The sequence below is a fragment of the Eptesicus fuscus genome, chromosome 9, assembly GCF_027574615.1.
Source record: "Eptesicus fuscus isolate TK198812 chromosome 9, DD_ASM_mEF_20220401, whole genome shotgun sequence".
NCBI lineage: Eukaryota > Metazoa > Chordata > Mammalia > Chiroptera > Vespertilionidae > Eptesicus > Eptesicus fuscus.
In genome coordinates, this window is record NC_072481.1 from 100,085,092 (window position 1) to 100,111,464 (window position 26,373).

The 26,373-nt window shown below is 42.4% G+C and overlaps 1 protein-coding gene and 1 pseudogene across 1 annotated transcript in view; one reads left to right on the forward strand and one right to left on the reverse strand.

The window, feature by feature from the left end:
- Window positions 1-26,373, reverse strand: part of GCC2 (GRIP and coiled-coil domain containing 2) — an 82,221-nt gene that overhangs the window by 9,748 nt on the left and 46,100 nt on the right. Inside the window, exons 14-21 of the mRNA XM_054721602.1 lie at window positions 23,175-23,275; window positions 23,001-23,078; window positions 22,291-22,428; window positions 12,390-12,511; window positions 8,407-8,583; window positions 4,827-5,044; window positions 2,860-3,054; window positions 1,691-1,830 (exon numbers count right to left, since the gene is read on the reverse strand). Of these exons, the coding sequence (XP_054577577.1) occupies window positions 1,691-1,830; window positions 2,860-3,054; window positions 4,827-5,044; window positions 8,407-8,583; window positions 12,390-12,511; window positions 22,291-22,428; window positions 23,001-23,078; window positions 23,175-23,275 (1,169 nt within the window). The remainder of the gene's footprint in view (window positions 1-1,690; window positions 1,831-2,859; window positions 3,055-4,826; window positions 5,045-8,406; window positions 8,584-12,389; window positions 12,512-22,290; window positions 22,429-23,000; window positions 23,079-23,174; window positions 23,276-26,373) is intronic.
- On the forward strand, window positions 9,450-10,855 carry LOC103297416 (ornithine decarboxylase-like; annotated as a pseudogene).

Here is a 26,373-nt window from a genome sequence, read left to right on the forward strand (position 1 = left end):
GCCAAACACATTGTAAGGAGTGCAAGCCAGAAGTCTAAGAGCAGGGGCTGAGTGAACATCTGTATCCACCACCAACCCCTTTCCCTGCCCTGCTCCCAGAACACGCAGCAGTTAAGATGCACACAGTGAAGTTATGTTTTCATGAGGAACAGCATTTCACCAAAAATAAAGTCAAGTTTAGGATAGAATGAAAATTCTGGAGTGCAAGATAATCTAAAATATAAGGAAAATGGAGCAAAGGATATGAAGAAGATGGTAGAATGTTAGTCTTTGAGGAAGATTTCTGGGTTGAAACAAAAAAATATATATTGTTTTAGTTCATCATTTTATAGGCTAGTCCAGGAAAGTTAGCCAGCTATGTCCTAAAACCCAGAGCCATTTTAGAAAAGTGACAATAAGGTCTAAGAAATCATATGAGAATGTATATTTGTGGAAATAAAATATAGTCACTTAGGTTCATGGGATTAGTGATTTGTTAGATGTGATAATATTTTGACTTTGTGGGAAAATTGTTTTTTTTATAGAGATGCATACTAAAATATTTAGTGATGGGATGTCATAATATATTTAACCAGAGGCCCGGTGCATGGATTCGTGCACTGGTGGGGTCCCTCGGCCTGGCCTGCTCCCTCCCGCAATCTAGGACCCCTCGGGGGATGTCGGAGAGTCGGTTTCGGCCTGATCCCTGCAGGCCAGGCTGAGGAACCCCACTGGTGCACAAATCCGTGCACCGGGCCTCTAGTATGCATATAAGATCTTTGGTTGATCTCTTCCTGCCCTCCCCACTTTCCTCTGAGATTCATCGGTCTGTTCCATGTTTCCATGCCTGTGTGTTGAGTGTCTGTCCTCTGGTGGTCAGTGTGCGTCATTGCTACCAGTCAAATGGTCAGACACTTAACATATTAGCCTTTTATATATATAGATGTCCTGCAAATAACTGAATAACTTGGCGTTTAAAAAAGTTATTTTGACAAGGACAACTGGTGGCCCTGCATGGCACAGGCAGAAGTATGTGCTTCTTGGAAAGCCAGGGGTATGAATTTTGCTCCATCATTTATCAGCTTCAGGTGTTCTCTTCAGTGTTTTTGTTAGAAAGGACAAGGGTCTCAAGGTCTGGTGGTTCTCACTAAATGCTATACTTGCTAAATGTTAAAAACCCAGGGCCTGGCTCATGAGAACTACTCAACAAGTAGTATGACTATATTTAGAGAGTCTATATACCATTGAGCTAGGGTAGAATATATAATTTGTGTAATCCTCAACTGCTCCACAATATAACTTATTCCTACACATTTCTGGTATCTTTAAAGGAGGAAAAGTTCCCTATGCTATTTTACCATCTGTGGAAAGCAGTTTAGTGCCATAAACAGCAGAATAATCTGAATAAGAAATGCTCCATGGTTTATCTTTAAAATACCCATTCAAGTTTTATTTAAGTACATGTAGAATAATGACTTGTGAACATATGTCTAACATTCTAAATCTATTACATTTCTTAGAAAAAGTAGGAATTAAAATAGTATTTATATAATAGATATAAAAGCAATTAATATTTCTTGATAAGGGAATGTAATACCATCAGGAATGTTATGGATACACCTGGTCTGTGAGTTTTTAAACTTAGATAAGGGTGTGTAGAGGGCCAAGAAACCAAAATTGCATTTTCTTGTCCGCAGTTTTTGACCCTTACCTTAATTTGCTCCATAAGGATTGCATTGGTTGCTTCCGTTTCCCGAAGCAGGCCATTTAAGTGATCGGCACTTTTTGTGGTGGAACTGAGCTTTTGCATCAATTCTTCTTTGGTAAATTCAACATGCCACAAAGGAGGCTCTGTAAGATGTTGTTCCAGTAATTAATTTTCAAAATCAAGATTACAGATGAAGATTCTAAATAAGAGAAATATCTTAGAACAGATATTTTGCCCTGCAATATTACATAGGTCCACTTTCTTTGCCATTCCTCTAATCATCATAACACAGTTAAAAAACTTACATGTGAAATGTAACAAGGACAATCTCTGTTGTAAGGCATGTAATCTAATTAAATATAAGTTCTATGAGCCCCAATTCTGCAATTTGTTAGGCTTTTGTTTATAAATCATTTTATTAGTTTTATCACTCAACCTCCTCTATTAATGTTCTAAGAGCTTGTGTCATTTTACTTATAAATGAAGTAGTAACATTTACTGATCACTCATATCATGGCGCCTCAAGAATTTTATATGAGGTGGAGTAGTTATTATTCTTCAAATTTTACAAAAGATGAAACAAGCTTAGAGTCAACGAGTAATTTTGGCAAAATCACAAAGCCACGTCTGATTCTGGGGTCTAGGGCCACTCTATAGTGATGCTTCCATCTCACACTATTAACTTCACTTAAGGAACAGTAAGTACAGCTCCCACCACATCATAATCAATGACTGTGGATATTCAAGGACTCCAGATCCTGAAACTTCAGAAAGATGACAGATTCCCCCTGAATTGTGAACCTTAGTTAGTATTCACTATAGGTAAGAAAAATATACCACAACTTCTCTATATGGAAGAAGGCAAATTTAGCACTACTGCTTTATCGAGAGGAATACAATTGTTTCTCAGAATGGTGAGAGAATAAATACTTTCTAATACTATCTTACAACTTCCAGCTATCTATTTCTGGCTCAAGCTTAGGCAGAACTAATTTTAATTAAGCAATTTTTTCCTTCCTTCATCCTGCAGGAAAGTTTTCCATTTGAAAAGGGGTGGAACACTGAAAGAAATTTTACTGGAGTAGATAAAAAAAGCATTTGTAATTTAGAGTAATATTGATTAGACAAGACAGTAAAATTAAATAAAAACATACTTAAACAGAAAAACATACCAAGTGTAGTTTTGGGAGAATTAAGAAGCTGCTCTAAAGACTGCGTATGAGTGCCAGTGGAAGATACAGACTCCGTGTCGGCCGTCTCCATCCCTTCTCCTTCCTCCCGGGTTATACAATGCATGTCCAGTAGGGGGAGGTCTGTGTTTCTCCTTTCTCGAAGGTTCTTCACAGGTTGGTGGAAAGAAGCTGGGCCTATTTTTTTTTTAAGGGGAAGTGAGAGAGTGTTCAAAATTGATAAATTCAGCATTAACAGAGATACACAATAGAATTAAAATGATCCTAGGAATGTCAGATGATATGATAAGGAATTTGAATAAATAGAATAAAAAGTAAATGATGCATAAAAAATAATTTCTAAAACAGTCCTAAAAACTGAACTTGTAACCTCTTAAGTCATTTCAGCAGAAGCTATAAATTACTATTAGTTAGATATGATAAAGTATTAGATAACACAAAGCTCACAATATAAAGACCTCAACATTGGTAGAAATTCTAAAACTGGATTCCAGCTGTTTTTGAGGATCAGGTATTTCAGCTGGCTGCATACTTTCTGACACACAGACTTGTATGCTCAGCAAACGTTCTTGTTGATCACTGCCCTCTACTGATTCCTACCATTGTCTGCTCAGTGTTCAGGCAAGAAGAACCTGGAGTTCAGGACAGGGAACTAATCAGCACTAATTCACAGGCAAGGCTCTCCTGCTTGCTGGTAGTGAACACTTGCATAGCAACGTAAGGTTGGTAAGACACTTTCAAACACATCACTTTATCGATCCCAAGAAACCTGAAGTTCAGAGAAAGTAAATGACTTTGCTCAGGGTCTCAGAGCTGGGTCAGAGACCAGAATTCTAACCCAGGTATTTTAACTTCAAATTTCACTTATTTCCCATTCCATGAAGTTGCCTCCCATTTTCTTTTCTTTAATATGTCTTTGTTGATTTCAGAGAGGAAGGGAAAGGGAGAGAGAGATAGAAATATCAATGATGAGAGAGAACTATTGATCAGCTGCTTCCTGCATGCCCCCACTGGGGATTAAGCCCACAACCCGGACATGTGCCCTGACCAGGAATCGAACTGTGACCTCCTGGTTCATAGGTCAACGACCAACCACTGAGACATGCTGGCTTGGCTGCTTCCTATTTTCTTTCAAACATTAGCCCTCTGGCTACATTTGTTGAGGCATTTTCCTGGATTTCTGATATTTTCCTAACTGCTTATTCTGCTGCTGGTTCCTAGACTACAATCTCTTATGCAACCCGTGTTTCCCTGGCTGATTACTTTCTGTACTGATTTTTGGCATATGTTAAATTTTCTTAAAAGTTGGTTTCTGACCCTGATGAGTGACTTATAACTGATGACATTTTTCCACGGCAAACAGTGTTAAGTATGAAGCTGATACTTAATACTAAAATGTAGCCTCATCTGAGCTGACATATTTCCATCTCTTCCAGAAAGTAGACTGATACTGGGTGTGGCTGAACTAAAACTCCAACTAATCAGAAACTTGAGAGGGAAGAGCAGTACCGGCCAACCAATCCTGTAAGTTCAGTGCTGCTTGAGTGTTTCCAAGCCTCTTGCTCTCTTAATATTTCTAATTAAAAAATACATACATTTTGATGACTAACAGTGAAAAACACCAAAGAGATCCAGTGAATATTTGAATCTGGCAGGTCATGAGACTGACACAGTATGTTGGAGTCAGAGAAAGGAAATACTCTATTACATGGAGGCTGACAAATACATGGAAATCAGTCTTCTCTGGTTACATAGGCTGGTTTAAGTACAATCTAGAATGGTTCCAATATCTTTTCTGTGAGCAAATCCAAAATTCATTAATCACAGAATCAACACTGGCTGTCACCTAGTACATTTTCTATTTTCTTAAGAATTTGTGAAGAATGTATCTGAGTGACATAAATACACGAGAACATGGACGACGATGGTTTCCATGTGTACACACATACTTTTTGTGGTCGATTCGCTCTTAAGCTGGAAAAGCTGAGTTTCCACCTTGGAGAGCTGTTGCTGCAAAGTTTCCATGGTCTTTCTGTGCTCTTCCTGCAAGTGCCTCACTTGATCTCGGAAGCTGCTGCGAAGGACCTCATTCTGGGATGTCAGGTGACTCACAGCCTGTGCATGCTCAGACTTCATCATCATGTTCTCCGACTGTATTGAACATAACCTGAAGGGTGAGAGGCACGTAATTTATATGAGATCTTTCAACTTAAGATGCTGACCCAGCCTTTCTTAACTGGGCCCTGCAAGAGAATTAGCCCTGAGATAGGAATGAACTTCTCTCCTATGCATCTAAGATGGGACTAGCTGTGTAACAATCTGGGAGAAATGACACTGGCTGTCATCTAGTTCAAATCCTAGTCTGTGTTCCACAGTTCAGAGAGGAACTTTGGTTGAGAAACTATGTTATATGGTTTAGATGAGAAACTTCCTTCACAGTTTAGCAGAAAAAAGCACTATATTTAGGGCATAAATATTATACTTTTAATTAGTGCACTTTGGATTATCTTATGTGGTAGCTCATATAAATACAGGATTAATATATATTTTTTTCGATTATCCCAAAAACACACAAAAAGAACACTCTTTTGATTCATAAGGAAAGCCTTGAAAGAAAGCATCCCCTTCTGAGCGAATTAATATGACACTTGGAAACACAAAGACTTAGCTTACTATAACCGCTTCTGAATTTTACTGCACTTCAGAACCACTCAGGTACCCAATTAAAAATACAGACAAATGGTTCTCTTCCTCGAGCCACTGAATCAGAATATCCAAAGGTAATCCTAGAAGTTGCCTACTTTTAGCAGTTATTCATGTGATTTTTATGTAGTCAGACTGATACTAGTAAGGGACCTACTATTTGGAAACTACTATTTTTTTTTTAAAAATATATTTTATTGATTTTTTTACAGAGAGGAAGGGAGAGGGATAGAGAGTTAGAAACATCGATGAGAGAGACATTGATCAGCCGCCTCCTGCACACCTCCTACTAGGGATGTGCCCGCAACCAAGGTACATGCCCTTGACCGGAATCGAACCTGGGACCTTTCAGTCCGCAGGCCGACACTCTATCCACTGAGCCAAACCGGTTTTGGCTGGAAACTACTATTTTTAACAGCTTAGTTGTAGTATTGATGTTCTATGTTTGACTTTGGTAAAACAAAACTTTTTTTTTTTTTTACAAAAGAGATCCACAAGTACACTACAATAAAAATTCAAACAATACTGAAGCAATTATAGGAAACAGTTAAATCCCCCTTTTTATTCACTCCTCCTTACCCCCACAGTGTAAAACCCCAACTCCAGGAGTAAAATTCATTAATGTTCTAGCATGTAGCTTTCCAAAATCTCTTTTGTATGTGTTACACATATAGATACCACATAAGGTTTTAAAACAAGATTTAGTTGCTAAAGGGGGACATATGCAATAAAGAATCATGCTTCGGAACAGGTGTTTGTTTTGTTAATCCTCACCCGAGGATACTTTTTCTTAGAAAGAATAGAAGGGAGGGGTAGAGACAGAGAGAGAGAAACATCCATCTGAGAGAGAGACATCAATTGGCTGCCTCCCAATATGCCCCAACTGGGGCCAGGGATTGAGCCTGCAATGGAGGAGGGACGTGCCCTTGACCAGAATTGAGTCTGTGATCCTGAGAATATGTTTTTATTGATTTTTAGAGAGATAGGAAGAAGAAAGAGAGAGAGAGAGAGAGAGAGAGAGGGAGAGAGAGAGAGAGAGAGAAAGAGAGAGAGAGAGAGAGAGAGAGAGAGAGAGAGAGAGAGAGAGAGAGAAACATTGATGTGAGAGAGAAACACTGATCACTTACTTCCCATATGCACCCCGACCAGTGATCAAACTCGCAACTGGGTATGTGCCCTGACTGGGAATCAAACCTGAGACCTTTTGGTGCATGGGACAACATTCCAACCAACCGAGCCACACCAGCTAGGGCCAGAAATGTATCTTAATTGCCAAATTCATATCAATTAATGAGTTTAAAGAATGATAGTATATATGCTACCCCTTAACCCTGCATTTTCCTGCAAGCATTTTGTTTAATATGCATCAAGGAAGTAAAGAAAGAACCATTAGCTATCACAATGATTTTCTAAGGAAGATAATGCTGCATTTTAGAACTAGGGTTTTCAGGTTGTGTCAGTGCCACTTCTGAATTTGCTTGTTTGAGAGAGGTAGAAATTTAAGCCACACCTGGAACTGGAACAGCTGTGATGATGAGAAAGTCCTCTGTTCTTGTCCCAGCTGTTACTGGGGTGTTTATATTAATTGGGTCCCTATTGACTCCTCTACCATTTAAAAAATCTCATATAGTAAAGTATGAATATTAAAATGTTTAAAAAAGAGAATATATAAAGAAAAGGCTATTTCTTTAGGCTAGGGCACAGACAGCACAATATCATTAGAGGGAGAAGGAGAGAGACATTGATTTGTGGTTCCACTTATTCATGCATTCATTGGTTACCTCTTGTATGTGCCATGACTAGGGATCGAACACACAACCTTGATGTATTGGGTTAATAATATCAACTGAACTACCTGGCTAGGTCAATAATATCATTAGTTTTTCATATTTTGGGTGAAGACCCCTATAAATATCTCAAAATGCTATGAACACTGTCCAGCACTTAGAAAAGTGACTGGCACATAGTAGGTGCTCAAAAAATTTATGGAATGATCGAATTACTTCAGAGGAATCACTTGCACTTTATTTGTGCTAGCAATATAGTTAGCAATAACTTTTCTAAACTAAAGAATAAGTGTTGGAAATTTCTGAAGTAAACATCAATACTTTATGATGTATAAACATATATACATCATTATATATAAACTAATCTCATGGTAAACCCTGGTGATAGTTAGAAAATTGGTAGATCTTTCCTGAAACTTTTGATTTATGAAATTAACATACATAAATCACACTGTTAAAAGATTAAAAATCCAAAAAAAATGAAGTGCTTTAACTTTTAACATTAGTATACAATTGGGCATGTATTGTAAACACATCTGAGATATATAAAGTATCTTTATGAAAGACACTCAATGAAGAATCCTTTTCCTCAATCTAGGATACAACTAACATTACCACTCAATTTCTTTATGACAAGAATTCAAAGTTCCTTGTTCACAATAATCGACTTATTCTGCCAATACTCGAAATGTCTATTTAAACTGATTAACAAAAGTAACAAGCTGAAGACAGAGCTGCAAAGGTAGGTTGCATATTCTTTTTAGTCAGCAGCTATTTGTTTACATGTTTTCCTCTAAAAAGAAAGAAAAAATACTTGTAATTGACACATGGTCAGTGAGGTTGTGTATTTTTTTTTTTTTCCTTAGGGAACATTCTAGCCATGAAGGCCATAGGAAAGACAGAGTATTGGATGAATACTTTCTCTTAAACAAGCTAAGAACAAAAATAATCAAAAGGGAGGGTTTTAATATAGAAACTTAAAAGGTAGAAATATTTTGCTGCCTGGTACAAACACTGTTAGTGCTGTTAGCAACCGTACTTTTCCCGGAGTTCTGCCTCTTTAGACACCGTTTCCTGCAGCATCTTGTTGTGCCTTTCTAGCAGAGTATCATGTTCAGACTGTAATGTTTGAAGTTCAGACACACTGATCTGTAAATTATTTTGGGTATCTTGTAATTTGATCTTTAGTTGGTCAACCATCATTTCCAGGTGTTCTCTAAAATAAACAGAAATAAACAGTTTAAAATATTTTTGAAAGAGGTGAACATGATTAAAATTTTACTTTTAATCTTTCAATGTCAGACTCCTGCTATTATTATGGATGATTCTAAAGTAAATATAATAGTCAGAAGAATTCAGAGACTAGGGTTAAATACAATGCAAAAGACATGATCAGATTTTAGATCGCAGGCACTTCAGGTTTAAACTTATAAGTTTCATATTCAAAAGGGGTAGACCATTACAAGGCATTAAAATAACCTATTTTTTAAAAAGAAAAAAAAATCACACAGTTCTCTAAGCTAATCATGAGAATGGTAGAGCAGACCAAGTTATTGTTAAACAAGTCCTTGGAGAAAAAACAAGGACTTGTTTTTACTTGGAGAAAGTCCCTGGAGAATTGGACTTTGTAGCTAGATCTCGAATTCCAACCGGTAATTCTGCCACAACTAGTAAAGTACACTATATTGACTAGTTTCTTTTCTTTTTTTAAAGTAATGTATAAGAAAGTAGAAGGGGTCAGTCCCCTCAGCCTCTGCTGCCGCCGCCCCTCTGCCAGTGCTCCAGAGCCAATCGCCACTCAGGAGCCACTTGACACTCAGGCTAATGGTCTCCGGGTGGGATGGGGGTGGGGGTCGGGGAGCGAGGCTGGCGGTCCTGCATGCTCTGCGCAGCAGCTCCATGGGATCGGCGTGAGGCATCTTGTGCTCTGAGGACATTCCACTGCTGCACTGAGAGAACCCATCCTCCGTGGACTGGGAATTCCTGGAGAGCTGCGTTTGTGAACAGCTGGCAATAATTTCCTAAGTCCCGACTCTTCATTCTCCTTTGTGTTGCATTTTGGAACATCCAGAAACCATGAACATGAACAGCGTTAGTAATCAAGAGTTTGACTGCCATTTCCTCGATGAGGGCTTTACTGCCAAGGACATTCTGGACCAAAAAATTAATGCAGTCTCTTCTTCCGATGATAAGGATGCCTTCTATGTTGTGGACCTGGGAGACATTCAAAAGAAACATCTGAGATGGCTAAAAGCTCTTCCTCAGGTCACCCTGTTATGCAGTCAAATGCAATGACAAGAGAACCATAGTGAAGACTCTAGCTGCCATCTGGACGGGATTTGACTGTGCCAGAAAGACTGAGATACAGTTGGTGCAGAGTCTTGGGGTGTCTTCAGACAGGATCATCTATGCAAACCCTTGTAAACAAGTGTCTCAGATTAAATACGCCGCCAGTAACGGAGTCCAGATGATGACTTTCGATAGCGAAGTCGAGCTGATGAAGGTTGCCAGGGCACATCCAAAGCCAAAGCTGGTTTGTGGATTGCCACCGATGACTCCTCAGCTGTCTGTCGTCTCAGTGTTACAGTTGGTGTCACGCTCAAGACCAGCAGGCTTCTTTGGAACGGGCCAAGGAGCTAAACATTGATGTCATCGGTGTCAGCTTCCACGTGGGCAGTGGCTGTGCTGACCCTGAGACCTTCATGCAGGCCATCTCCGATGCCCACTGTGTCTTTGACATGAGGGCTGAGGTCTGTTTCAACATGTACCTGCTGGATATCGGTGGTGGCTTTCCTGGATCTGAGGATGCAAAGCTTAAGTTTGAGGAGATCACCAGTGTAATGAACCCAGCCCTGGACAAGTATTTTCCATCAGACTCAGGAGTGACATTCGTAGCTGAGCTGGGCAGATACTATGTTGCATCAACTTTCATGCTTGCAGTTAATTTCATTGCCAAAAAACTGGTCTTAAAGAACAAACAGGCTCTGATGATAAAGATGAGTCCAGCGAGAAAACCTTTATGTATTACATGAATGATGGAGCATATGGATCATGTAATTGCATCCTCTATGATCATGCGCACATGAAGCCCCTTCTGCAGAAGAGGCCCAGACCAGATGAGAAGTACTACTCATCTAGCATCTGGGGACCGACCTGTGCCGGCCTCGATGGCATCTTTGAGCACTGTGGCTTGTCTGAGATGCACGTGGGAGACTGGATGCTCTTTGAAAACATGGGTGCTTACACCACGGATGCTGCTTCTACTTTCAATGGATTGCAGAGGCCGACGATCTACTAAGTGAAGTCAGGGCCAAACTATCTACTATGTGATGTCAGGGCCAACATGGCATTTGATGCAGCAAGTCCAGAACCAAGACTTCCCGCCTGAGGCGGAGGAGGATGCTGGCGCCCTGCCTGTGTCCTGTGCCTGGGCGAGTGGGATGGAGCGCCTCCCGGCAGCCTGTGTGTCAGCTTACATTAACATGTAGAAGCCATTCCTATAGCTGTTATGCGAGTGCAGCTTGCCTGAAGGGATTTGGGGGACCATTAACTTAATGATTGCTAGTTTTGAAATGTATTTGTAAGTGGGGTTGGCACAGATGAAACAAGGTGGAAGGCCTAGGTGATTGGGTCACACTTATCTGTGTTCCTATGGAAACTATATGAATGTTTGTTTTATATGGATTTTTATTCAATTCTCAAACATGCTATGAGAGCACCCCTTAGTTGCCAGGCAAGCATTTGTAGCCTATGTATTGGCAGAACCGGCCCAAGGCTTAGTGTTGTGACCTGTTTTAACAATAAAGTACCTTGGAAATTAGGTATTGGAAAAAGAAAAAGAAAATTAGAAGGAACATATAACATTCACATTAAAATAATGTGAACCCCAAATTCTGGCACAACTAAAAAGTGTTCAAGTCTTGGAAATGGTGACATTTTTATACTGTATAAATATTAAACTTTAGCTTTAAGATGAGCTATTGATAGAGAAAATATCTCATCATTTTCATCCTATAGTTGTTATTTTTTTTAAAGTACTTTTTAAAAATTGTAAAAAATATATATTTTATTGATTTTTTACAGAGAGGAAAGGAGAGGGAAAGAGAGTTAGAAACATCGATGAGAGAGAAACATCAATGAGCTGCCTCCTGCACACCCCCTACTGGGGATGTGCCCGCAACCAAGGTACATGCCCTTGACCAGAATCAAACCTGGGACCCTTCTGTCCGCAGGCTGGCGCTCTATCCACTGAGCCAAACCGGTTAGGGCCTATAGTTGCTATTTTTAATAGACACCTAAACAAAAATTAATACAAGCAAAAACATACAGATACTGTAAGATATTTAGTCCTACTTGGAACAGTAAGAGTCAGATGTAAAACTGCTTTAACACTGAACTTCTACTTATAAAAAGAAAATACACATGCTGTAGAATGCCCTATCTTTTATTCCTAGTATATTTTAAAATAATTTACAAAAGTATGTTAGTTTTAAGAAAGCATTAAACAATACACTATTGAAACAGTAATTGAGATGGTCATAAACTTAAGAAAATCTAATTCTAGACCAAAAACTTAGTACTTAATTTAAAACTTGTGAATAAGTAAAATTTTAGGAAACTTCTGTTTAGCATAATTAATAGGGAATAAGTATATCATGAAAACTTTTTTATTCTTGTATTTCTAAACTTTCAAAATTGGGAAACTCATTATGTAACTCGGTCTGTGTTTCCACTGTGACCAGATTCTACTACAAGGTGGAAACGTTATGCCTGTATTTCAAAGCTGGTAGCCTGGTTTCACTGTGTCCTTTACACATATTTCTGAGTTTGTAATAGTGCCTTTCACAGTGACCTTTCCTTGCTGCTGTCTGGAACACAGTGAAGCCAACACATTTCTCGTTGCTGATTACATGTAAAATCCCAGTCAAAAGAAATCAAAGTAGGATTGTCAACCTACTGGGTGGAGGGAGAATGTGCCTTGCGGAGAAAAACCCTGCATGTTTCCTATAATTCAGACTTTACCTTTCTTGTTTAGCTTCCTCAGTTTCACCCTGAGATGCAGATTTATTTTTCTGTTGTTTCAGAACATTATGAACTCGGACTTTGTAGCTTTCAAATTCAGAGGTTATAGCAGCTTGTTCCACCTATAATATTTAAAAGAGAGAAAAATTTTCTATTGCATTTTCTTTAAAAAGAAAAAAATATATACATATATATGTTTTTTATTGATTTCAGAGAGGAAGAGAGAAGGAGTGAGAGAGAAACATCAATGATGAGAAAGAACCATTGATTGGATGCCTCCTGCATACCCCACACTGGGAATTGAACCTGCAACCCAGGCATGTGTCCTGACTGGGAATAGAACCGTGACCTCCTGGTTCATAGGCTGATTCTCAACCACTGAGAATTTCTATTGTAACACATCCTCTATTGTCTTTCAGGGAGTAATGCATTAAGATGACAACCTGTTTTGAAAATGAGGACAATGGCTAACACCTTTTAGTCCCTAATTATTAACTTTGGCTAAAAATTGTGCTTGGCCTTACACTTTTTAAAAGATTTTGAATGATATAATTTTGTCTAACTAGAGATATGCATCTACTATGTTTTATTCCCTGTGTGGACCGAGAAAGGTGATACCTACTAAGAAGGGCTCCTGGTGGCTAAACGGCTCAAATTTTAAAGAACGAGGCGTAGAAGGTGAAAGCCTATACTCACTGCCTCCCACAACCAATCAAAATTACAACTAAAACACAGAACAACCATCATGCAGAACTGCCTGAAAGCTGGCTGAATGGAAGTTCTACAACTAGAGAAAGAAATAAGAAAGCACATTGAGTCTGGTAGGAGGGGCGGAGGCGCAGAAGGGGTTGGTCCAACGCCCTTGTGTGCCCTTTATTTAATTGGAGCGAGATCGTCTCTGTGGAGGCTACCCGTGAGGAGCAAGGTGTCCTAGCCCCACGCCAAACACCCCAGCCCAGGCTCCCAGAGATGGGGAGAGAAGTCCCTATAACCATGGACTATAGAAACCAGCAGGAATTGTGGCTGAGGGACACAGAGGCTGCTGGAGACCAGGGTGTTCCTCTTAAAGGCCCAGTACACAAACTTACTGACTCAATCACTCTGAGCTCCAGCACTGGGTGACTTTAGGGGACCCAGACACATACAGGGAGGAACTGGATTTTCTGGCATTGGGGCAGAAACTCAAGGGTGTCTTTCTACCAGACAGGAGTGCTCGCAGGGGGCAGTGTTCCTGTCCTGGGACCTCCCCTGTCACAGGCTGACTGGCAGACATATTTGAGTCTCCATCAGCCTGGAGCATACTGTTTGCTCTGCCTTGGGAATTCCCTGAGATCCCACCACATCCAATTTGCAGCCCCACACAAGCTGTTTGTAGCAGTTTTTCCATATGAATGGCCAGACCAGGCACATGCTTCAGACTTTGCTAAAATCTCTCAAACAAGCTGCAGCTGGTGACAGTGTGCCCCAAACCTATCAATAAAAGGCCCAAGACCTGGCACTAGCACCAGCCTGCCTTGCTTTACAGCTAGGCCTCACCTGGGCACCTCCAAGCCCAATGCAAATAGCAGCCATCTGCAGATTGCTCTGTAGCTCCTGCTGGATAGCCCAGGCACTGGCTGACTTTGCACTTCCCTGAAGGCCCTAGAGCCTGTGCACCTGGTGGACAGCTTCAAACCATAGATTACAACTCTACATATCCACAAGTGACCTACTTAAGAGGCAGACTCAGTGAGCACCAAGCCCTACTGTAGCAAGTCCTGCTCCATAGGGGTGTTTCCTGCAGAGCAGCTCTCCCACTGTAGTCAAAGTCAATTGGCTTGAAGGTCAATTCCTCTCAGAGATGCTAATAGCAATCAAGGATCAACTATAAGACTGCATACAGCCCACACAGGGGTGTACCTAGAGTGCCCAGCTCAGGTGACTAGGGAGGCTGAGCCACTGGGCCCTACAGGACAAATACTACACAAGGCCACTCTACCAATTCTAGGAGACATAGTAGCTCTACCTAATACATAGAAACAAACACAGGGAAGCAGCCAAAATGTGCAGACAAAGAAACATGTCACAAATGAAAGAAATGGAACCAAGCAAACTACTGAATATAGGGTTCAAAATCATGGTTATAAGGTTACTCAAGGATCTTCATGGGACTTAGTGAGAGTTTTGAGGATCTTAGTGTGAATGTCAAAGACATGGAAAAGGACCAGTCAGAAATTAAGCATACACTAACTGAAATAAAGAATAATTTACAGGGATTCAATGGTAGAGTAGTGGAGTACCAGAATCAAATAAACAATTTGGAATATGAGAAAGCAAAAAACACCCAATCAGAAGAGTAAAAAGAATCCAAAAATATGGATATAGTGTAAGGAGCCTCTGGCACAACTTCAAGCACACCATTTGCATCATGGGGGTGCCAGAAGGAGAAGATAGAAAGATACTGAAAACCTATTTGAAGAAATAATGACAGAAAACTTCCCCTACCTGGTGAAAGGAATACACTTACAAGTCCAGAAGTGTGGAGAGTCCCAAACAAGGGGAACCTAAAGAGTCCCACACCAAGACACATTATAATTAAAATGCCAAGGGTTAAAGACAAAGAGAGAATCTTAAAAGCAGCAAGAGAAAAGCAGTTAGTTACCTACAAGGGAGCATCCATACAACTGTCAGCTAGTTTCTCAACAGAAAGTTTGCAAGGCTAGAAGGGAATGGCAAGAAATATTCAAGGACCTACAACCAAGATTACTCTACCCAGCAAAACTCTCATTTAGAACTGAAGGTCAGATAAAGAGCTTTACAGACAAGAAAAAGCTAAAGGCGTTCATCACCACCACACCAGTATTACATGAAATGCTGAAGAGTATTCTTTAAGAAGAGGAAGAAAAAGAAAAGAAAGAAAAAAAGATAAAAAACATGAACAATAAAATGGCAATAAATACATATCTACCAACAACTGAATCTATAAATCAATAAAAGTGAACAAGAAAGTTAATCAACAAAATGAACTGATTAATAAAATAGAATCAGAGGCATGGAAACTCGGAACAAACTGACGAATTTCAGAGGGAAGCGGGGAAGGGGTGGGGTAAGACATTAACCAAAGATCTTACCTGTGGACACAGACAGTAGGGTAGTGAGGGCCTGGGGCTGGGTGGGAACCAGGTGGAAGGGGCATGGAGGGAAAGAGGGACATCAGTAATACTTTCAACAATAAAGAATAATAATAATAAAAAAGACATTAAATTGAAATAAAAATAAAAAACACTGCTTAGCCCTGGCCTAACAGCTCAAGGTTATGGGTTCAATCCCAGTCAGGGCAAATATAAGAATCAACCAATGAATGCATAAATAAGTGGAACAACAATTGATGTTTCTCCCCCTCTCCACCGCCCGCCCCAAGTCAATCAGTAAAAAAACAGGCCTAGCAGCCATGTCTACAAAGGGGTCCCTCATGCAAAGTGCACATCAGGGAGAAACCTGCCCTGAACTAACTGCCTCTACCCTGAACTGTCTGCCTGCATGTGCCCCTGCCACCTGAGCCAGCCTATCTTATGGGAATTCCTGGAATCCTGTTTCAACCAATTGGACTAAGGCTTTCCCTAGTCCAACTGAAAAGAGGAACAGCTCTTTTCTGACCAATTAGGAATTGCCTTTTAGACCAATCAAGGATCTGGAGTCCTCATTTGCATGAGGCTTGACTAATTAGGAACTAGGGGCAGGGACTCCTTTCTATATAAGTCAGCTCCTCTCTGGCTCTGAGACCACACTTTTCCATTCCACTGAAGAGTGCATTTCACTGGCTAAGCTGAACCACCAAAAATGCCTCATTGGAACAGAGTGGACCAGACCAGCACAGCGCAAAGCAGACCAGGAGGAGCAGAACAGAGCTGCCTAGCAGAAGATGGGCCTGGCCAACTGTTGCCTGTTCCCAGGAATGCCTTCACAGCCTTGCTGTTTCACAGCAGTACTGCTGTTATGGTCATGCTGTATCACAACTGAGCTATTTGCACTGAATAAAGTTTCCTTCTTCACTGCACCCCAAAGTGATGATTCTTGTTGGTGTGGAATTGGCACTAATGACAATGTGCTGACACCTGGTAGAATAATTTACTATCTATAAATTTTATAATGGCACTATTTGCCTTTGGAAATTTAGGAAGATTTTCATGTATGGTGTGTCCTCTTTGTATAAATACAAGAAAAGCAGAGATTAAAAGTGGTGGCAGAGTCAACGGATGCTCCACAGACATGCTCCCAGGACCAATGTGGAGTCCTATCTAATAATAGACAAATATGCAAATTGACCATACCTCTGACATGCCCACAAGCCACGCCCACCATCCAATCAGAGCAGGTATGCAAATTAACCCAAACCAAGATGGCTACAGCCACAGAGAGCAAGGTTTCCTAGGTAACAGAGGAAGCCAAGCTTTCTGCCTGCTCTTGCCAGGCCTAAGCCTCCACTCAAGCTACAAAGTTTCAATTATAGAAGGTAAACAAATTCAAACAAATGGCGGCAGAATGGAGCTTGAGAGAGCAGGCCAGGGTTGCCGCCGGCAACAGGGGAAGCAAAGCTTTCTGCACACCCTGGCCGGGCCCACCCGCTTAAGGCAACAAAGTTTCAATTATAACCAACACAAATGGCTACCAGCCTCGGAGGGAGCCCCAGGCTTGGCTCGGCTCCAGGCTACAAAGTTTCAATTGTAGAAGGAAAATAAATTCCAGATACCAGGACCTCTGCTTGCATTGCCAGGGCCTCCGCGTGCGTTGCAAACCACCACAGGCCCCTCGCTCAGGCCGCCCCACACCCCAAGGGAACCCCCACCTGATCCGGGACGCCCTTCAGGGCAAACCACCTGGCCCCCACCCGTGCACCAGGCCTCTATCCTATCTAATAAAAGAGTAATATTCAGATTGACCATCACTCCAACACACAATATGGCTGCCCCCATGTGGTCAAAGATCCTGCCCCCATGTGGACACAAGATGGCCACCACAAGATGGCCAGCAGGAGAGGGCAGTTGGGAGGCACCCGGCCTGCAAGGGAGGGCAGTTGAGAGGGACCAAGCCTGCAAGGGAGGGCAGTTAGAGGTGATCAACCCTGCAGGAGAGGGCAGTTAGGGGTAACCAGGCCAGCAGAGGAGGGAAGTTGGGGGCAAACAGGCTGGCAGCAGAGTGGTTAGGGGGTGATCAGGCTGGCAGGCAGAAGCGGTTAGGGGCAATCAGGAAGGCAGGCAGGCAAGCAGTTGGGAGCCAGCAGTCCTGGATTGTGAGAGGGATGTCCCAGATTGGAGAGGGTACAGGCTGTGGCCCTAACTGGTTTGGCTCAGTGGATAGAGCGTGGGCCTGCGGACTGAAGGGTCCCAGGTTTGATTCCAGTCAAGGGCATGTACCTTGATTGCAGGCACATCCCCAGTAGGGGGTGTGCAAGAGGCAGCTGATCGATGTTTCTCTCTTATTGATGTTTCTAACTCTCTATTCTTCTCCCTTCCTCTCTGTAAAAAAAAATCAATAAAATATATTTTTTTAAAAAAAGAATATACTATGTTAATGGATTGGTAGAATTAACATCATTAAAATGTCCATACTACCCAAAGCAATCTATAGATTCAATGGAATCCCTATTAAAATACCAATGGCATATTTCACAGACCTAAAACAAACTCTCCAAAACAAAACCCCAAATACCTTCAGCAATCTTGAGAAAGAAGAACAAAGTTGGAGAGATCACAATATCAGATATCAAGTTATACTACAAAGCCAGTGTAATAAAAACAGCTTGGTACTGGCACAAGAATAGGCATAGAGATTAATGGAACAAAACAGAGATGCCAGAAATCGACCCAAGCCATTACACTCAATTAATTTTTGAAAAAGGAGGTAAGAACATACAATAGTGTCAAGACAATCTCTCCAATAAATGGTGTTAAGAAAATTGGACAGATACATGCAAAAAAAAAAAAAATGAAACTAGACAAACTTACACCACACACAAGAATAAACCCAAAATCAATAAAAGTCATAAAAGTAAGTGGGAAAACCATAAAAATGCTAGAAGAAACCATAGGCAGCAAAATCTCAGACATCTCTCCTAGCAATATGTTTTGTAATACATATCCTAGGGCAAAGGAAACTAAGGAGAAAATAAATAAATGGGACTACATCAAAATTAAAATCTTCTGCACAGCAAAAGAAACCATCAACAACATGAAAAGGGAGCCCACTGTACGGGAGAACATATTTGGCAATGATACATTTGATAAAAGGTTAATATCCAAAATATATAAGGAACTCATACAACTTAACAAAAGGAAGACAAACAATCCAATTGAAAAATGGGCCAAGGACCTAAATAGACACTTCTCCAAAGTGGACATTCAGATGGCCCAGAGACATGAAAAAATGCTGAAAGTCATTGATCATCAGAGAGATGCAAATTTAAACCTCAATGAGGTATCACCTCACACTTGTCAGAATGGTTACCATCAGCAAATCAACAAATGACAAGTGCTGGTGAGGATGTGGAGAAAAGGGAGCCCTTGTATGCTGCTGGTGGGAATGCAGACTGGTGCAGCCACTGTGGAAAACAGTATGGAGTTTCCTCAAAAAATTAAATATGGAACTGCCATTTGACCCAGTGATCCCACTTCTAGGAATATATCCTAAGGAACCTGAAACACCAATCAGAATGAATATATGTGCCCCTATGTTCACAGCAGCAAAATTATAATAGGTAAGATATGGAAACAGCTCGTGTGTCTAGTAGATGAGTGGATAAAAAAGCTGTGGTACATTTATACCATGGAATACTATGCAGCAGGAAAGAGATGGATCTCTTACCCTTTGAGACAGCATGGAGGGACCTGGAGAGTATTATGCTAAGGGAAATAAGCCAGTCAGAGAAAGACAAGTATCACATGATCTTACTCATATGTGGAATCTAATGAACAAAATAAACTGATGAAGAAAATAGATCCAGAGACACAGAAACATAGAACAGACTGTGGAACCTCGTGGGAAGGTGCAGGAGCGTGGGTGGGTGGGAAGTGATCAACCAAAGAACATGTATGCATGTACGCATAGCCTATGGACACAGATAATAGGGTGGTGAAGGCCTGGGGTGGGTGGCAGCGGTGGGCTAGTAGGGGTCAATGGGGGAAAAATGGGGACATATGTAATTCTTTCAACAATAAAGACTTATCAATCAATCAATCAATAAATGAAAAATAATTCAAAGAAATTAAGTTACAGTACTTGTACTTCAGTTTTCAAAAGAGAGTGAAGAAAATAAATTCTAGGACTTCTACTTTCCTGCAATGATCTGTAAACTCCCATGACTCTTTTGCCAAGAACACATAGATAAGTGTTTTATCCTCTAACAAAGCTACTGTACTGTTTCTGTTTTGTATGCAGGTAAGTAGGCCCCAGGCCCCAATGTACTAGAATCCTACCTTATAATAGAGAAACATGCAAATTGACCGCACCTCCGCTATGCCCACGATTGGGCCTGCAAGAGGCTGGGGGCGGGACTCCGGGTGGCCTATCCGGCTGTTGAGAAGACCAAGATGGCGGCGCCCAATCCTCTTAGTTCCGGGGGTCCCCGGGGAGATCGCCACCCTGGGGGGGGCGTGGCTGGACCCAGCCAGCCGCTCCCGGGGGTCCCAGGGGAGATCGCCACCCTGGGGGGGGGGCGTGGCCGGACCCAGCCAGCCGATCCCGGGGGTCCCTGGGGCGGGGGGCGTGGCCGGGCCCAGCCAGCCCCTCCCCGGGGGTCCCTGGGGCGATCGCCACCCTGGGGGGGCGTAGCCGGGCCGAGCCAGCCGCTCCCGGGAGTCCCTGGGGCGGGGGGGCGTGGCTGGGCCCAGCCAGCCGCTCCCCGGGGGGCCCCGGAGAGATCGCCACCCTGGGTGGGGTGTGGCCGGACTCGCCCAGCCGCTCCCGGGGATCCCTGGGGAGATCAGCACCCTAGGGGGGCATGGCAGGACTCGCCCAGCCGCTCCCAGGGTCCCTGGGAACATTGCAGGCATGTGGTTGCTGAGACCCAGACCAGGCCTCTGGCCACAGATTCATAGCTTTGTGGAGACCTAGGGCAGGGATCTGCCTCATCTGCAGAGAGACAGAGGTTCTGCAGTGCCCCCAAGATGTGGGTGGGCCCAGCCAGGGATCAAGGGGCATGGAAGGACTCCTGGCAGAGGGGCAAGGACCCTCACCCCTGAGGCAGGGGTTGAGGGGTGGAGCCACCTCAGTGGAGGGGTGCTGCACTGCAGGGTACTGGACTGACTGACATGATTCAGAGAAGCTCCCAGTGCTAATGGGCCTCGCTCAGACGGCCTTCACACTTCAGAGGCAGTGACTCCTGCTCCTGCCTTGACCCAAAAGCAAGCTCGCGACACCATGCCCCATGGCAGAGCATGCCTAGGCAGTGAGTGGGAAGCCTTCCACCTGCTTCGGAGAAGGGGGGGCAGTAAAGAATGGGGGGAGAGGAAAGAATGTGGAGCATCCGCAATGAAGAGGTGCTTGAGAAAGAGGCTGGGAAGCCTGACTGGAAGGTTTGTTCTGTTTGCTAGGCCGCTGCCCCTTAGGAAGCGCAAAGAGCATGGCTCTGAGGGCTTCCTGTGTGCTGAGTCAAGTTCCACAGCTAACTGGAATTGGCCTCAGTTTCCTGGTCTGTAAAATGGATGAAGCGTGTCCCAGTGCCTTCACTGAGCTTTGATGGCCAATTGAGATACTATATAAAGAAAATGAGGGAAGAAGTGAGAAAGAAAAGGAAGGACAAGCAACACAAAAGAAAGACTGAAAGGAACCTGTAAACCCATTGTCACTTAAATAGGGAATATAGTCAGTAGTGTTGTAATGATGGTATGATGCCAGGTGGGTACTAGAAATATCGGGGAACACTTTGTAAAGTATATGATTGTCTAACCACTATTCTGTAACTAATATAAAACCTGAAACCAATACAAAATAATGTTGAATGTAAAGAAATGAAAATTGGAGTGAAATTTTTATAAATTTCAAAGTTTAAATAAAAGCTGTAAAGGAAGGAAGGGGAGAATAAAAAGTGTTTTTCATTTTGCCACTTCATTAAAAAGACAGTTGTCTTGATATGGTGCTTTTATACTTTTCTAAGTCATTATCTCATTTTAATTTCCGGACAACTTAAAGACAAGGTAAGTATTCCCTCCACTATTCAAAGAAAGGAAATCTTGGTGTCTGGTCCTAATGATTCAATCGTCAAGCCCTTACTGTAAAGCAGGGTTAGTAAAATTTTCTGTGCAGGGTCATATCTATACTAATAAAAGCCTTGGGGGTGATCAGGCCAGCAGGGGAGGGTATTTGGGGGCAATCAGGCCCGAAGAGGAGCAGTTAGGGAGCAATCAGGCCAGCAAGGAAGCAGTTAGGGGGCAATCAGGCAGGTAGGTGAGCGGTTAGGAGCCAGCGGTCGGTCCCGGATTGTGAGAGGGATGCCCAACTGCAGGATTAGGCCCGTGCAGTTGGACATCCCCCGAGGGGTCCCATATTAGAGAGGGTGCAAGCTGGGCTGAGGGACACCCTCCCCAGTGCACGAATTTCGTGCACCGGGCCTCTAGTATTTTATAATCATTTAGCCCTCAGAAAGAACTGTAACACTTCTCTAATAAAAACTTTAAAACAGTAACTTTCTTACACATGGAAATTGCAAAACAAAGTTGGAGCGAAAACAACATGTATGCATGTCTTTCCTCTTAGCAAAGAAAAAGTTATCCATATGACAGGGTTGTAATGGAGTTGGGGTGAGGGTCAGATGAGCCGAACCTGGTATTCATCTAGTAAGTGTTCTTAAATGACAGCAAACACTACAGAGCCAGACCACAGTCCTCAAGTGAAGTGCTGCCCAGTGGTAACAGCGTCTCTGACACACCTTGGCAGCACGGCACTCCTCCTGAAGGGCTGCCACTTTCTGCTGGTACACGCTCAGTGTGCGCTGGTGCTGGTCTACAGAGGTCTTCAGGTGTTCGTGAACGCTGTGTTTCTCAGATGTTATTTCAGCCAGCTGAATCTGGGGGCAAAATCTTTTAATTAAGCTCTAGCAAATATGATTTTCACTTGTTAAGCAGATTTTCTTTAAATGTAAACTTGAGTTTAGAGACATGAGTCTCAAATAATTAAGTGACATAAATAAATATCAGAATTATCTATTATTGAAACATTTTTTCTTAATAAATTAGGTTTTCTTAAAAAAAATCATGAAAAAGAATCCCAGACTACATGTTATAGTTCAATGTTTAATTAAACACCTCAAGAGGAGTTTAATTGAGGAAGAATATTTAGGGGGGGATTCAATTGAACCCCCCCCCCCCAGTATCTGTGGGGGATTGATTCCAGAAATCCAGTGTTACAAAATCCGTGGATGCTCAAGTCCCTTATATAAAATGGCATAGAACAATGCATACAGTTGACTCTTCACATCTGCAGATGGTTGGCTGAATCTGAGGATGCAAAACCCGCAGCTATGAAGGGCCAACTGTGTGTATGACTGATATACAATAATATTTAGCAAAATCCCTAAATGGTGTTTTACTTCTACAAGGAAAAATTTTTCTAAATCTTAAAAAGTAAAACGAATCTTACTTTATAGACTTCTACTTGCTGCTGGCTTGCCTCTAGCTCGCTCTTTAAAGATGCTTGAAGCATTAAGAGATCAGTTTCCTACAGAATAAGAATCTTGGTTAAATTTAAAAAAGAAATTATTCATAAATACACTATAAGTAAGTATTAAAATGTGATACTGAGGAATTAACATACTGCTTGCTTTGAATCTGCCAGTTCTTTCTTGGTTTTCATAAGCAATTGCTTGATTTTGGTGTTGTTTTCCTCATATTGTTGCAATGAAGTCTGTAGTGAAGCTAGTGTTAAGAAATAATTTCAGAAGAGATGAAATTATTTTGATGAATGAATTTAAATAAACAAGTGACAAGTCTTTTCTTTGTATTAACCTATCTTTTAAAGAAACTTGTCTTAGCTTTCTCTTAGGGAACATTTCAGACATAAGTTACAGTCGTGATGGTAGTGCAATAAACACCACTGTGCCCATCACCCGACTTTAACTATTACCAACACATGGCCAATCTTACTTCACCCAGACCACAGGTCAAATCTGGCTGCTGCCTGTTTTTGTGAATAATTTTATTAAAACACAGTCAGGCTCATTTATTTACATATCGTTTTTAAGGCTGCTTTAGTGCAACAATAAATAGTAAACTTGACTAACATGAAAGAGACTACATGGCCTGAAAATAAAACATTTATGGCCTGGCCCTTTATAAAACAAGCTTGCCAACCCCTGACCTATAGCCTCACCTACTCTTCCCCTCCCCCATGACTCCCTCCCCCTTCTTTTTCTTCTTCTTTTTTTTTTTTTTACAAGATATAAATTCATTTGTAAATATTTTATAATATACAGAATGGGGCCAAAGTAGGTTTAAAGTTGTTTGTATGAAAAATAATACAATAATCCTATATAGTAAAGAGGTGATATGCAAATTGACTGTCACACCGTCACAAAGATGGCGGTGCCCACAGCGGGGCCGGGGCCGGCTGCTCCGCACGCCTGCTGCTGGAGTCCCCTCAGCCCCACCGGGGGCCTCCAGTCCTCCTGCACCCCCCACTGACTGAGGCTCAGGCAAGCAGGGCTGGCCGAGGCACAGCAAAGCTTCGGATGGCAGCTGCCCAGCCTCCCAGGGCCAGCCCGAGGCTCAGGTAACCAGGGCTGGCAGAGGCTTGAGCTGCTGGCAGTGGCAGCAGCAGAGGTGTGATGGGGGCTTCGCCTTCCCCTGATCGCCAGGTTACCTCCTGCCCCTGAGGGCTCCTGGACTGTGAGAGGGGGCAGGCCGGGCTGAGGGACCCCCCTCCAGTGCATGAATTTTCATGCACCGGGCCTCTAGTCTATATATATAAAAAAGCTCAGCGACTAGAACGGCAAAATGACCAGAATGACCCGTGGCTATAACATGCACTGTGGCAGCCAACCAGCCTGATCCGGGCCCCCATTGATCCCCCACCCCCCAGCTGGCCCAGTCCCCAATTGACCCCCAACATCCCGATCGGGGATGGGGCCGGCCAGCCAACTGCCACAGCCCTTCCCCTCCGCTGGCCCAGCCTAATTGGCCTCCACTGGGGCAGGCCAGCCAGACTGCACCCGTGCATGAATTTGTGCACTGGGCCTCTAGTCTACATACATGAAAGTCTAAGTGACCAGCTGACCATCTGGTAGCTATAACACGCACTGACCACCAGGGGGCAGATGCTCAATGCAAGAGTGGAAACCATAGGCATGGAAACATGGAACAGACTGATGAATCTCAGAGGAAAGGAGGGAGGGTGGGAAGAGATTAACCTAAGATCTTATATGCATACTAGAGGCCAGGTGCACGATTCGTGCACTGGTGGGGTCCCTCGGCCTGGCCTGCAGGTATTGGAAACTGGCTATCCAACATCCCCCAAGGGGTCCCGGATAGCGAGAGGGCACAGGCCAGGCCAGGCCAAGGGACCCCACCGGTGCAGGAATTCGTGCACCAGGCCCTCTGGTTAATAAATAAAAATACAAGAATAAACTGTGTTTCATGTACTCACACTGTAAACCTACTTTTTCCCCACTCTATATCTCTAAAATAAAGGTATGTACTTATGGTATAGCTAAAAAGATAAAAACTTTACTTTAAGAAACACCTCAAAATAGGTGCTGCATATTTTCAATTGTATCATAATAGAGGCACATAGCTGGTTTTCTATTTTTGTGATTCTAATTACTTTGAAGGTATTGTGAGTGAAAAATAGTTTACTAAGGAACTGAAATGTAAGAAAAACAAATACTTTCATGCTTACAGAGGTAAAGAAGAAACAAATATCAAATAGGAACAAGTGGATTCATTGTCTAAATCACAGGTACCCATCTACAACCACAGGCCAAATCTGGCAACAGCCTATTATTAAACAAACAAAGAACATATGATAGAGACCATGTAGAAGCCATGGAGATTTATTACCTGGTCCTTTACAAAAAAAGTGTATTTGACATCTGGTTTAGACCAGTGCTACTAAAAGATCTTAAAAGCAATGATTAACTTCATGAAGTTAAATCCATACATACAGATTGTATTACTTGGTAAATATGAACAGGTACTATGCCTTTTTATGATAAATCTATTCAGTTATTTTCTGGTAACTATTTACCTAGTTCTGCAAAGCATTTTATAAAGTACAAATGATATACAAAGCCCTGTTAAGCGCTCCCAGGAATTATGATAAGCAAGATATACTAAGATCCTGAACTCAAAGAATATGTACGATGAAATTAGGGGATAACATTTTACATGATAATGTAAAGCAAAATATAAACGTTAAGAAAAAAATACAATAGGCTATGGGGATCCATGGACTAAAGATTATCAAGATTATCGATAATAATAAAAGCATAACATGCAAATTGACTGAACGGCTGAACAGCGGAATGACTGTCTGGACAACCGCACTATGACACCCATTGGTGCCAGGCCAGCCAAGACATGTGCGATGCAGTCAGGGGCCCTGACATCACCCCATGATCACTCTGTAGAGGGAGGCCCAGGCCACCGGCCAGCAGGGCAATCGATCCATTGGAGGGGCTCCATGATCACCCCAAAGAGGGAGGCCCAGGCCACCGACCAGGAGGCTGCAGCAGGTGGGTGGGGCCTCCCTCTGTGGGAGCAATTCATCGCAGAGCCCTGGCCGGGTGGGCAGGGCCTACCTTTTTGGGACAATCGATCGCAGGGCTCCCAAACTGTGAGAGGGCACAGGCTGGGCTGAGGGACCAGCCCCCCCCCCAACCCCAGTGCATGAATTTCATGCACCGGGCCTCTAGTTTATATACAGTTTGCATGGGACAAGGAAGATTTCATAGTACAAGAAAACATTTAAAATCAGGAAGAATTTCAAAAGGTGAGCATAAGGGTAGGAGGGCCAGGGC